The 13,421-nt window shown below is 36.3% G+C and overlaps 2 protein-coding genes across 2 annotated transcripts in view; one reads left to right on the top strand and one right to left on the bottom strand.

Annotated features, from left to right (window-relative positions):
- LOC128236237 (beta-galactosidase-1-like protein 2) overlaps nucleotides 1–13,421 on the bottom strand; it is a 32,662-nt gene that overhangs the window by 4,161 nt on the left and 15,080 nt on the right. The window contains exons 12-17 of the mRNA XM_052951117.1: nucleotides 7,263–7,409; nucleotides 5,360–5,446; nucleotides 4,824–4,911; nucleotides 3,079–3,169; nucleotides 2,563–2,677; nucleotides 95–211 (exon numbers count right to left, since the gene is read on the bottom strand). Coding sequence (XP_052807077.1) covers nucleotides 95–211; nucleotides 2,563–2,677; nucleotides 3,079–3,169; nucleotides 4,824–4,911; nucleotides 5,360–5,446; nucleotides 7,263–7,409 — 645 coding nt within the window. The remainder of the gene's footprint in view (nucleotides 1–94; nucleotides 212–2,562; nucleotides 2,678–3,078; nucleotides 3,170–4,823; nucleotides 4,912–5,359; nucleotides 5,447–7,262; nucleotides 7,410–13,421) is intronic.
- On the top strand, nucleotides 10,461–12,026 carry LOC128236238 (E3 ubiquitin-protein ligase TRIM71-like). Its single transcript, XM_052951118.1, has 2 exons — nucleotides 10,461–10,575; nucleotides 10,827–12,026. Exon 2 carries the CDS (start codon nucleotides 10,832–10,834, stop codon nucleotides 11,876–11,878), a length of 1,047 nt encoding a protein of 348 aa, XP_052807078.1. The 5' UTR covers nucleotides 10,461–10,575; nucleotides 10,827–10,831; the 3' UTR covers nucleotides 11,879–12,026.

The following is a 13,421-nucleotide window of genomic DNA, read 5'->3' as shown; positions in this document are numbered from 1 at the left end:
AGCGATGATGCCACCCCTACATCAAGCCTGGCCACCACAAACCCAAACTACTTTTCTTTAAAAATATATGACCTAAATGAGATCACATGGTTACCTTGTTGGAGCCAGGTTTGAGGATCGGCGCGGGGACATAAAGGGTCTTCTGTGGCCCCTCCTCCCAGTAACGGCCCAGATTGAATCCGTTTATGGACACAATCCCCTTCTTCCAGCCCTGAAAATATGGAGAGAAAATGTTAGACATGCTTTTCTAAAATTGTATTTATACTGAGAACATTGAGACAAATGGAAACTGCAATCAGTGATTGCAAATTAAGCTAAACATAGCTAAATTACCAATTCAAGTATGTCACATTGTCAACTCTATACAACAAAGAGTTAGCAAATGGATCACTATCAACAGTGCTGTTATAGTATCTTTGGAAAAAATATATTTTTGGCATTTCCCAGATAAGTTTTGCTGTTTTTTGAAGGACAATTCAACCCATAACATGTCTTTTTGTATAACCAATTTCAGAACTGAATATTTGGTCTAAAGCCCTTAACATACTCTAGGTAAATGTTAACAGCTGTCAAACTGATGGTACGAGATTGGGAAAAAGAAACTGAGGGTCACATTGACAAAGCATAAATTATAACCTCAAAGCATCATTAATCTTTCCTATAAAAAATAATGTTATCATTGGCTACCTTTATTGATCATTTTCATGATAAGTTATATTTTAGAATTTATGTCCCAGCATAATTATGGAATGAATGACAAAATCTTTTAAAAGGACTTTTTCCTGTTGAATATGAAACGGATTAATTTGTGTAAAATGAAAACAAAATGATTGACAGACAAACTTTAGTCTTCATTGTGAGATTATGCTTCAACTGTTGTTTTTTTTCTTCTATTTTTAGTAACAGTGACATTGACCTTGACTTAAGGGGCCCAAAATGCAATCCCATGGAAGTCCACATAAACTTTTCTTACATATCAAGTTTGGTCACAATATGTCAACACCTGTTATTTACTTTTAGTAATAGTGATCTTGACCTTGACACAAGGGGCCCAAATGCATTCCCAAGAAAGTCCTCATAAACTCTTCCTACATATCAAGTCTGGTCACAATATGTCAACCCGAACTAAACTTATCCAGTACCAAACATAAATTGATTTTTAGTAACAGTGACCTTGACCTTGACTCTCAGATCCCAAAACACAATCCCATGAAAGGTCTCTTTGAGCTTTTCCACCTTTTCCTATATATCAAGTTTTGTTACAATATGTCAACCCAACTAAAGTTATTCAGTACCAAACGAGTATTTATTTTTAGTAACAGTGACCTTGATCTTGACCATGACTCTCAGGTCTCAAAACACAGTCCCATGAAAGGTCTTTGTAAATTTTTCCTGTATACCAAGTTTGGTCACAATATGTCAAGCTATACCTTAATTTTTATTCATTACAAACCTTTTATATTTATTAACAGTGATCTTTATGACCTTGGTCTTGACCCTAGGTGCCCAAAATGCATTTCCATGAAAGGTAACCTTGTACTCTTCCTATAAACCAAGTTTGGACTTCTATGTCAATCCTATCTACCATAGGTGAGTTTGACGCCGCCTGAACAACGACCTACGCCATTCTCATTACCAGGATAAATGGATGGACAAAGTGGGCAGCATAAAAATATCTTTTTTAACAAGAGCTCTATTTGGATTGGAAGCTTTAGTAATGCTAATAAAAACTGTGCCACTTTAGGCTTACTTTTACAACATTTTGTTCAAATTAGTATCTGCCAGTTGCTGTTTGTTGTTTGTTAAGTCAAATATCTCAATTTGAACAATATGTGAAGGACCTGCTTATCTACATAGAATTGGTGGATGAGTCCCTTTAATAGGAATATCATATTGTAAAAGTGATGATAATTCTAGCCAAAAAAGTTGAGAAGATAAAAATAAATTTGTTTTTTAATCCTTTGTATAGCTATTGTATTCCATTTTCAAAGCTATCACTTTTATAATTATTCTAGTCTACTGACATACATATCTGGATATATCTTGTACTAGAATGGTCACAATTTATAAAAAAAATCACTCACCTTAATAAAACATGTGCTTGTCAAAACATGGGCACAGGGTCTTACTTTCTAAACAAGACACTCAGTTCTTATTTTAGTTTCTGCATTGTATAAGCGGACAAAAATTGTGATTACAAAATGTTTTGGACTCACCTTAGGATACATTTCAAAGACTTTAAACAAAACTGTTGAAAAGCCTTTTATTTCAATAGCTTATACTTAGCAAGCAAAGTCTATATTAATTTTACTACATCTACAAAAATATAAAAATAGAATAAAAAACAGCCAGCAATGATCTGAAAGTGAAGTCACAAACCTAAACCCTAATTTTTATATCAAAACTTAAACTCTTATTTTCAAATCAAAACTTAAACTCTCTTTTTTCATTTGCAATATGGTTCAAGTCAGTGTTGGAAAAATTAGGCAAATCACAAGAAAAGCATGAAACTTTGCATAAATGTTCCATGTGCCATAGGAATAAAATACTGCAGCATCTTACCTTCATATTGACGAACGTATCCCTTGGTGTTCCATTGATGAAGAGGGAACCACGGTACAGTGACGAGACTCCCTTCCAGTTCGCGTACGGTTTCCATTTCTTGCTCTCCTCAAATCTGAAGAAATACTGGTACATAAAATCATTTGTCCCTAACAAGACGAAAGGTTCTTCACCATAAAACATATGCATCTATACACTTTAATCCGGTTGCTGTAAATGGAAGAATTATGCAAGAGAAATATTGGTGTAAATAATGAAAGGGTGCAGCCCCTTGCTCACAAGGTCACAACTTTGAAACTCATGAACATTTTCTCATCAGCTTTCAAATGGAACAAGTACTGGGGTCTACTTGATGCCAAACATGGACTTAATCTTTTTTGTACTGACTGGCTAAACTAAAATTTAATGAAAATACATAATACTGAGCTTATTTTCATGTTCACCTTGAATTCAGACATAAAACTGGCTCACATAAAGATACATGGTATTGTAATGTTAAATGTCTATTTGACTTACTTGCTAATTTGTTCCTTAGTAAAGGGCAGAGGGTAGACAGACCAATTGCCTGTTACAGGCTTGTCATCAAGTAACACATCACCGGCAAGACCTGGAAATATAACATGAGCTCTGCCAGTGAACATGCATGCATGACATAGGATAGGGAAGGGGTAGTTAGAGGTATGTCATCCAGTAAAACATCATCGGCAAGACCTGGAAATATAACATGAGCTCTGCCAGTAAATGTGCATGCATGACATAGGATAGGGCAGGGCTTCTAAAATTTTGGAACCTCAATTGGTTCGGACCCGGCGACACCCCCCCACCCTCCATCAAAAAAATCCCCCCCCCCCCTAAAAAAAGATGGGCCTGTTAAAAAGTCAGATTATTGAGAAATGTCATACATTTTCGCGACGTCTTTCTGTCATTTTTTTTTCGCAATGTGGCAATTCGTAAGAGGGCTTTAGAGCCGCATAGCCCATTCAGATAGTCATTGGTACAAGCTTAATTCAAATGAGATTCTCATCGAGTTCTGCGGCCTGTCTCATAAGAATGACTGCGATCGTAACTAAGTGTGGCTGTCGGGAAGCGATCAGACAACAAACAGTGAAAAAGTACAATGATTTATTTGCTTATGGCTTCTACAATGGGCCAACATTCAACTGATAATCTTGAATAATAATAAATATCTAGATTTATAATCGGGGCTTCAAGCTATAAGTGTGATATTGACAACCATTTTTTTTACTACTGCGAATTATAATGACGTAAGCGGTGCACTCAGCTTCCAGACTATGTAGTTTAATAATCAAGCGTGTCGCTGTTGATATCCTATATATGACTAGGTTAATTAATTCGGATTTTTAATGCTTTCACAGATTAACAATGACATATGCATTTATCTTTAAAACCGTTTTTAACCAGCAATGGTTATATATTACAATTTAAATTTAACAGTTTGGTAATCAACAAACGGATATATCATGTAATGATCGACGACGACATAGCATATTGTCATGTGAAAATATGAACCGATTTCAACACTTAATCAGGATAGCTGCAAGCACACAATTAACACATAGTTTGTTTAATTGTGTCTTCTGCGACCTACCAATACACGCGATTGGACTGATTGCAAGCGTCTGCTAATTAACAGATAGGCTATAGAGTGATCAGCGTAGCGGAAAAAGCAGCTGGTCGCATTAGTCTCATGGTAACTAAGACACTTTTATGACCTATTGGGGGTAGTTTTGAATGTGTGAATGACCCATAAATATTTGTGTATTACAATTTCTACAATTTTTACTGACCTAGTCATTTTGGATCGAAATTATAAAAAAAATGAGAAAATTTCGGACCGATTTTTTTACACATGTTGAAACGGAAATCGGTCTGGCTTGGTCAAAATCGGTCCAGACCGGCAAATTGCCGGTTTTTAAAAGCCCTGGGATAGGGGTAGTTCGAGGCTTGTCATACAATAACACATCACTAGCCAGGCCTAAAAATATAACATGAGCCATATATACTGATACCCAGGGCCACACTCAACAAACATCTTAGCAATACAGATGGGACCTTCAACATATCGTCATATGTCTGCAAATGTCAATTGTTATTATTCAGAGTGTACTGAAACATGCCTGAGGTTACTTATTGAACATTTCAATATTATCAGTCACTTAAGTTTAATCTTAAAATGTGTTCCTTGTTAAACTCATGTGAGCTGACAACAGAGCTACCATAAAGTATGTAGTAAGTCGTACCCTTGTGTTCCTCGTTGAACCTGTTGAAGCCCTGATGTACGTAGTTCACCCGACCTTGATGTTCCACTATAATGTCCAAGATATTCTCCTGCAACAAATACATACACAGGAACAAGTTATGTACAAGTTATGAACAAGTTATGTTTAAATGAGCACACTAAGTTTATCATCTAATTGGTATGTACTGTACATGCAAAATCGATATTGGTGAAGTGCAATAGCCATTTTAATTAAAGAAATTAAATTAAAGGCCTGAACAACTACTGCACGTTTCATTAGTGTATCATTCCAAAAAAAGAAACATGACATGATTATTCTTTATCATATCGATTAAATATGTATCTAAGGGGAACAACTAATACAGTTTTTGAAATCTTACTTCTTGAGTTATAGAACATTGGATATACTGAAAGTGGATAAGTTTGCTTACAGTACTATTATGAAAGAATCTGCTCAGAGTAAAAGTTTATGTTTCCTATGAAAGGTAAAGATATTCCTTTTCTTAACATACAACAAGTGGAAAAGCCCTAACTTACATCAAAGACCTTGTCAACGGGAAAGGTGGTCTGCCAGAAGGAACTCATCCATGTGAACACACCAACCTGGATACCATTCAGGAGAACCTACACAATTAAATAATAGTATCAACTTTCAAATATAGTACCATGGCAGTATGCATAGGAATCACATTGGTTTTAAATGATTGTTTTAGGTACCGGTAATGTGTTACTTTGCAGGATTTTGGCCCGCAGTCCGAAGTACTGTCTCACTCAGAAGTCATTGAACAGTAACTATCTTATCATCAATTCAAAATCAACAGTGTTGAACCTTTGTTTTCACACAAACAATTGGGTCATTTTGTGATACATTGTTTTTGGAACCCTACCCTCAAGTGGTGCTGAAACAAATTTGTTTGATGCTAAAAACAAAATACAAAAATGAAATATATTTTTTTTTAGCATCAAACAAATTTGTTTCAGCATGTTTTTATACATTTTATTTATACATATTTTAGGTTTAAATGTAAATGTCACATGAACAATACAGCTCAGTGAAATATTTTCATATAGTTAGATAGTTAGTAAAACAGGCAGAGTCTTACAAATAGTAATACAATTATACGCATAAAAGAATAAAATAGAACAGAACATAACAAAATAGAATAGAACCGAATTGAACATATAAAGAAAAAAGAAAGAAGCAGACACCAGTGTCTACAGACTTAAATTCAATAGGGTAGGGTACAATAACAAATAAGCCTTGAGGTCATAGGTCAGAGTATTGTCCAATTATTGAGCTGGGACTTATTTAAACGTAAGGTTACTGCAACCTTGACCTAATATCAATCATTTACTGACCATGACCAATAAGTGTCTACAGTCAAAAAATAATTGGCTCCATATCACTTTGCTTAATATCCTCCTTGGATCGAATCGGTTAGAAAGGACATATGTTTGTTTATTATATGTTTATATAAAATTTAATCAAATGGCTCGATTTCTGGAGGGTCAATTTTTCACCATGTTCGATGTAATTTTTGTATTCCCTTTCATGAAATTTCCCACTTTTAGTTGTTTGTCCTTTTAGCCGTATCAGGTAAAAATGTTTACACCTTAATTTGTTTGCTTGGCTCGCATAAGGTGCTAGTCCATAAGAATTGCTTGGTTGGTATCATTATCATCAAATGAAACTGGTTAAACAGTTCGAGAAAACATGCCATCACTTTATTTGCTGTCTTTAATTGGCATGAGTAAAAAAATGTAAAATCAATGCATATTGAGAAGGCCCACATAAAATATTGGGCTGAATGCTTCTCCAAATAGAAAATATTTATACAAATGTCAAATGGTAATCAATCGAGGAGCACCTGGTACCACCAGCGGGATATCTTGATTGGCAACCCCAAAGGTTTCTGCCTTAGGGGACAAAGAGAAAACTTACTGTAAAAAGCTACCTTGAGAAGTATAAGGGCATTACACAGAATACGCTTTCAACTTGGTTGAAAAATAAAGACCAAATAAGAGCCACATTCCTCGCTTGTGACATAGAGCCCGAGAGCAAGCTAGTGTGGACAGCCAAGTGGCCAGAGTAAGAAGCTTCATAAAACAGTTTAAAGGTCAAAGAGCTCAAAACTCCACTAAAGATGGGGACACTCTTAAGGCCAAGGCCATGCAGTATGCAGCAGAAATTGGCTGGGTTGAGTTAAATAAAAAACAGACACGGCATTGTGGAAGTCAGTGAAGAGGCCAACTTTGTAAACACAACAACTGATGACTTAAGACAATCCTGCAACATATGAACTGGATGTCTATAAAGTGGATGAGAGGGTGGTCTTTTACCGCCTACCCCATCTCAAACCCCCTCTCTGCTGCATAACAATCAAATACTATGTCACACCATATTGTCTGACAATGTAATATTTCAGTTTGTAACACTAACCTGAACCCTGTCACGAGCAGGCTTTGTGAACTTGAGATTCTTCCCATGTTTTATAATGACCCTGTACACAACAAAGCCAAAGTTCTGTCCCCTGCCCTCACCTAGGTCCAACTTCTCCATGGTAACAGGATGCTCCAACTTGATTGGCTGTAAATATAAACATATATCACTAATTACATTCTTATTGACTGAAAAGTTCAACGAAACAGGAAACTGAAAAGATGAGCAGATATTTAGAGATTTTTTTAATGGATGCAAAACTAAACAAGACACTATAAAAACACATGATGTTTGAACAATGTTTTTGTCTTTATTTCATTCTCAGACAAAGTATCATATGCATAACTATGCCTGATGTAAGTGTTATCTATCTGACGTGTCAGGAACTTGTATATCTGACAAGTAAGAGGTTTGTCTATCTGAAATGTCTGGGATTTGTCTATCAGAAGCGTCTACGGCTTGTTGTTTTGACGTGTCAGGGGATTCTCTATCTGAAATGTCAGGTGTTTGTCTATCTAACTTGTCAGGCGTTTGTTTATCTGATGTGTCAGGGGTTTGTCTATCTGAAATGTCAGGGGTTTGTCTATCTGATGTGTCAAGGGTTTGTCTATCTGACACTCTAGGGGTTTGTCTATCTGACTTGTCAAGAGTTTGTCTCTCTGACTTGTCTGGGGTTTGTCTATCTGACTTGTCAGAGGCATGTCTATCTGACGTGTCAGGGGCATGTCTATCTGACGTGTCAGGGGTTTGTCTATCTGACGTGTCGGGGGTTTGTCTATCTGAAATGTCAGGGTTTGTCTATCTGCCATGTTAGGGGTTTGTCTATCAGACATGTCATGGGTTTTCTATCTGACTTGTCAAGGGTTTGTCTATCTGACGTGTCAGGGGTTTGACTACCTGACATGTCAGGGTTTGTCTATCTGGCACTCTAGGGGTTTGTCTATCTGCCATGTTAGGGGTTTGTCTATATGACATGTCAGGGGTTTTCAATCTGACTTGTAAGTGGTTTGTCTATCTGACTTGTCAGAGGTTTGTCTATCTGACGTGTCAAGGGTTTGTTTATCTGGTGTGTCAGGGTTATGTCTATCTGACATGTAAGGGGTTTGTTTATCTGATCTGTCAGGGTTTTGTCTATCTGACGTGTCAAGGGTTTGTCTATCTGACATGTCAGGGGTTTGTTTATCTGATGTGTCAAGGTTTTGTCTATTTGACTTGTCAATGGTTTGTCTATCTGTTATGTCAGGGGTTTGTCTATCTGACTTGTCAATGGTTGGTCTATCTGACATGTCAGGGGTTTGTTTATCTGATGTGTCAGGGTTTTGTCTATCTGACGCATCAGGGGTTTGTCTATCTGACTTGTCAAGGGTTTGTCTATCTGAAATGTCAGGGATTTGTCTATCTGACATGTCAGGGGTTTGTTTATCTTATGTGTCAGGGTTTTGTCTATCTGACGTGTCAGGGGTTTGTCTATCTGACATGTCAGGAATTTGTTTATCTGATGTTTCAGTGTTTTGTCTATCTGACGTGTCATGGGTTTGTCTATCTGACACTCTAAGGGTTTGTCTATCTGACTTGTCTGGGGTTTGTCTATCTGACGTGTCAAGGGTTTGTCTATCTGGCACTCTAGGGGTTTGTCTATCTGACTTGTCAGCGGTTTGTCTATCCAACTTGTTAGGGGTTTGTCTATCTGATGTGTCAAGGGTTTGTCTATCTGACATTCTAGGGGTTGGTCTATCTGACTTGTCAGAGGTTTGTCTATCTGACGTGTCAAAGGTTTGTCTATCTGACACTCTAGGGGTTGGTCTATCTGACTTGTCAGGGGTTTGTGATCTGACATGTTGTTTCAGCCCTTATGTTACCAACAAAATTGCCCTTGGTTTGGGTTCAAAATCATGTTTCCCCTTCGGACCTTTTTCAATTTGCTTGTGGCAAACATCATATTGACAAAAAGGTTCCTATTTCATGTAAAATTTGCATCCAATTTAGTGCAAGGGCGCCATAAGCCGTCAAAACACTCACTTTTCAATGACAAAATTGAACATACTCTTCTTATATTCTGTTTATGCCTTGTATCATAACAGCAATTCAAAGTACCAAAATAAAACAATGTCTTGTTTGTTTATATCCCATTAAAACAAAATCTCTCGCATCTTGTTGCATCTATAACAAACACACTGTTGTACAATGTGGCACATAAAAAAACAAATTTTTAACCTACAAAAGAGATGCCCATTATTCACAAGTGTTAAAGCTGAGTGGCTACACTAACAAGTTCGCCTTTGTAATTAAGACATCACTGTCATGTCTTAAACAATATTGTTCAAGTTTGCATTAACTGTGATACATTTATTTTTCTCCAAAATATGAGAAAATGCCCTTCCAAACTTTAAGTCAGTTATATAGCAATAAACTTTTCAGGGGGAAATACTATAACAATGCTAGCTTAATCTACAAGCTTGTCTAGGTTTTGTCTTTCTTACAAAGAAAAAGAGCGACGCATGATAAATGCCAAAACTTGTCTATAATTGTTAATATTCAAATAAGAGGCAAAACTCAAAAAAGATTAAAGATAGAGTTATCACCCTTGCTATTTTCAACATGTGTACCAATTTTTATTTGAACATCTAGAAGTAATGGCCAAGGCAGGGGCTGTCAAAGATTCAACATTAGAGGGGGCGTAAATGGTTGGCAGGGGGATAAGGGGGTCCTCCCCCAAGAAAATTTAAACAATTTCGAGTCTGAAATGGTGCATTTTTGGCGTATATGATTACTTTTCTTCCCCTATATTGAAATAAGAATTAAACTTGGATGATTTAAAAGGTTAAAGCTTTTGCACAATGATGACAACACCTCCAACACCAAGGCTATGACAACAACTCAACTATTTTTCTTCAAAATAAAGGTGGGCTAAAAAATATTCGGAATAAAGATACTTCGACTACAACAACACAGTAAACTATAGCACTAACAGAAGACAATACAATGTTAAACTGCTACTATATTTAGTCCACAAAGACCAATATCTGCAAACAATAACCCTTTGTTTTAGCAAAAATAATACACTCTGGCCAACCACTTTTCACCTAATACAATTAGCACTTACACACTGCCAATGAGTGTAATTTGATATAGATCCATATAAAATAGACCCAGACCTATAACAAACTGGCATACCACTCTGCTTATAGATATGTAATTGTTTGGCAAGAAAATGAAATATATATTTGATTTAATGAAGGATAGCTATGGCTTTAATTAATTAAGATATCGGTGTGAACATCTATGATAATTTTATTTTGTGATACAATTTAGAGTGAGTATGTTTTCCTTGTAACTATGGAAAATTGTTAAATTATTTTGAAAAGGGTTATATTTCTAGTGAACTTAAAAACATTATTATGGAGAGCTATTGTAATTAAATTGCATTTATGTATTTATTTATTTGTCAAAACTATACTTAAAACAATTATCATTTCATTCCCTATGGCGCATAGATCTTCCTGAAATAAAACTGATTAAAAGGAAAATGCAAATTCTTGCAATGATCCTTGTCCTATGTTTCAGTTGCTATGGCAAGCACAGCTCGGAGTCGGAAGGGGAAACAGGATGTTATTGGGCCTGGTGAGTTTGCCTGTGGTCCATGTAGTGCTGACAGCAAGACCCAACTTGCCATCGGATATTGCCAATTTTGCAGACACTACCTTTGTAAAAACTGCTTTGCATATCACCAAAACCTTGGACGAGCTCATGTCTTACTGGACAAAGACACTATGCCCAGAGAAGTGTCTACCCCAGCGGTCAGTATGGATCCATTGTTAGAAACCTGCCGAGAACATAAGCACAAGATTCTGGAGCTGTATTGTAAGGGCCACGATGAAGTGTGTTGCGTTATCTGTGCCACAGCGAAACACAAGAACTGTGACTACGTCTACATACCGGACTTCACAGAAACTCTGTCAACTCCGCCAAATGAGGATTGTTCCATGGTTCTAAAATTAATTCAAGCTCTGATTGGTCAATTGGAACATGTTAAAGGGGAGTCAAATAAAAGACTCAAAGACATGGAAAGACAACGGAGAGACTTCGCTATGGCTGTGAGACGTTATCGGAAGGAAATTGATGTGGTCTTGGAACAACTTGAAAAGCAAGTCCTTAGTGGTATGAAACAGGTTATTGAAATAAATACCAATGATCTTAATGAACAGATCAACAAATGTGACTCCTCGCTCGAGGCTTTACGTAACACTTATAAGAAGACAGAATCTGCCATGGAGTCGGAGAGTGTGAATAGAGTATTCACCATTGCCAAAACAAGCAAGCGTCAAGTACAGGAAAATAACAACGTTCTGAAGGAGGTAAAGGATTCCAGCTACAACGTTGATGTTAAATTTGATGAAAATTTTGAGATCCTCAAAAACATGCGGAAAATGAAGATGTTTGGGAAAGTGTCTGTGAAGAAAGACCCAGTTAGGTTTGGCACTGGTTTACATGAGGATAATGAAAATGGTGTGAAACCAGGCAAAACACATGGACCAGTCAAGAAGAACATTGATGGGGCTGTTAACAAAACGCACGAGCAAAAAACAGAAATGAATGATGAAAACAGACAACAATAGAGAAGCAATTTAAGCTCAGTGCATTCTTTCTCAAATAGTGTGTACATGAAGTGCTAGAACTATGGTAACAGATATACTGCCACTTTTTATTTCTGTCATATTAATTTCGTGTAATTACAGTTTATACATTTTGTTCACTATAACTTATTAAACGTACCATTGTTCCTACTGTCATTACTTAATCAATTCTCATAGCCAATCTTTGCCAGGAACATGCACAAGATTGAATAAAGGCTTACTTATTGGATCTGTCACAAGACGTCAAATAATACAGTTTTATTCAACAGCTTCATGAAATGTGATGGCATTGAATCAGAAACAAGGTGTAACATATGATTATAATAGTAATTAAGCCTGTTATGTTAGTAAGCCTACAGAAAGTGTTGGCCTTGACCATGACCTTTGATCTAATGACCCAAAAACAAAATATGGATATGTAATAGTTACAATGACCACTGAAAACAACGAACTAGTGGAGTTTCATATAAGACTTTGTCAAACTGTTCTTGAATTATTGTGCAAACAAATTTTATAAATAAGGTTGAATGTGAGCTTGATATTTGACCTACTGACAACCCACCCCTATAGAAGTCATGTGATGCCAAAGGGTAATCTATATATGAAGTTTCATTGTCCTAAGTCAAACTGATAACAACTTATTGTACAAACAAACATCTTTTTAATACTTTTCACATTGACCTTGATCTTTGATCACACACATAATAAAGGTCATTTACTGGTCAATGGCAACCAACCACTGAAGTCTTATGGTTCTGGGTCAAACACTATCCTGTTATTGTGGTGACAGTTTCCATAACTGACCAACTGACCTTTGAGTATTTAGCAACTAACTACAGGTTTAAAGGTTTATTTATTTTTCAGTTATTGTGTAGACAAGATAAGGCATGATCTACAAACTGACCAACAGATTACCTGACCGACAAAATGACCAACCTACTGACATTCACAATTCTACATGTCCCAACTTCTTTGAAGGGGGAAATAAAAATTGTATCATTGTTATTAATTGACAGGATGTGATAAGGGCCCAAAATGATAGCATATTTGACAGAGGAGCAATTTTAAGGTTCCAGGGGGGTCCACACTATATATTTACTCAATATATATACAAAGTTCATATATAGGTTAGTGTATAGGTAAATATTGACACAGGGGATATGATCAACAACAAACTAGGGTCATTAAAAAACATGTAGACTTTTTTTATAACTTATCAAGATTTTGATGTCTTCTCATAATATTCTGTGAGAATATAAACTTAGGTGTTCTTTTAAAAAAAACAAGAGGCCCATGAGGGCCTATGCTCTACTGGCATGGCTCTTGTGGTCATTTTCAATCCAGAACATGTATGTATGTATAGGTAAAAGGCAACAAACATGTAGTTCACGTTTTGTGTTGGGTTAGCTGAAAACGTTGCACATTCAACATCTGAGGACAGTAATGTTGTAAGCAGATTAGTTGCATTATTTTAATATGTTCCAAGTCAAGGTCATCCGAGGAAAAAAATAATATTTGTTTGCAA

Source organism: Mya arenaria, chromosome 5 (genome assembly GCF_026914265.1).
Source record: "Mya arenaria isolate MELC-2E11 chromosome 5, ASM2691426v1".
Taxonomy (NCBI): Eukaryota; Metazoa; Mollusca; class Bivalvia; order Myida; family Myidae; genus Mya; species Mya arenaria.
The sequence above is the reverse complement of the archived record's forward strand: the minus strand, read 5'-3'. Positions and strand labels throughout refer to the sequence as shown.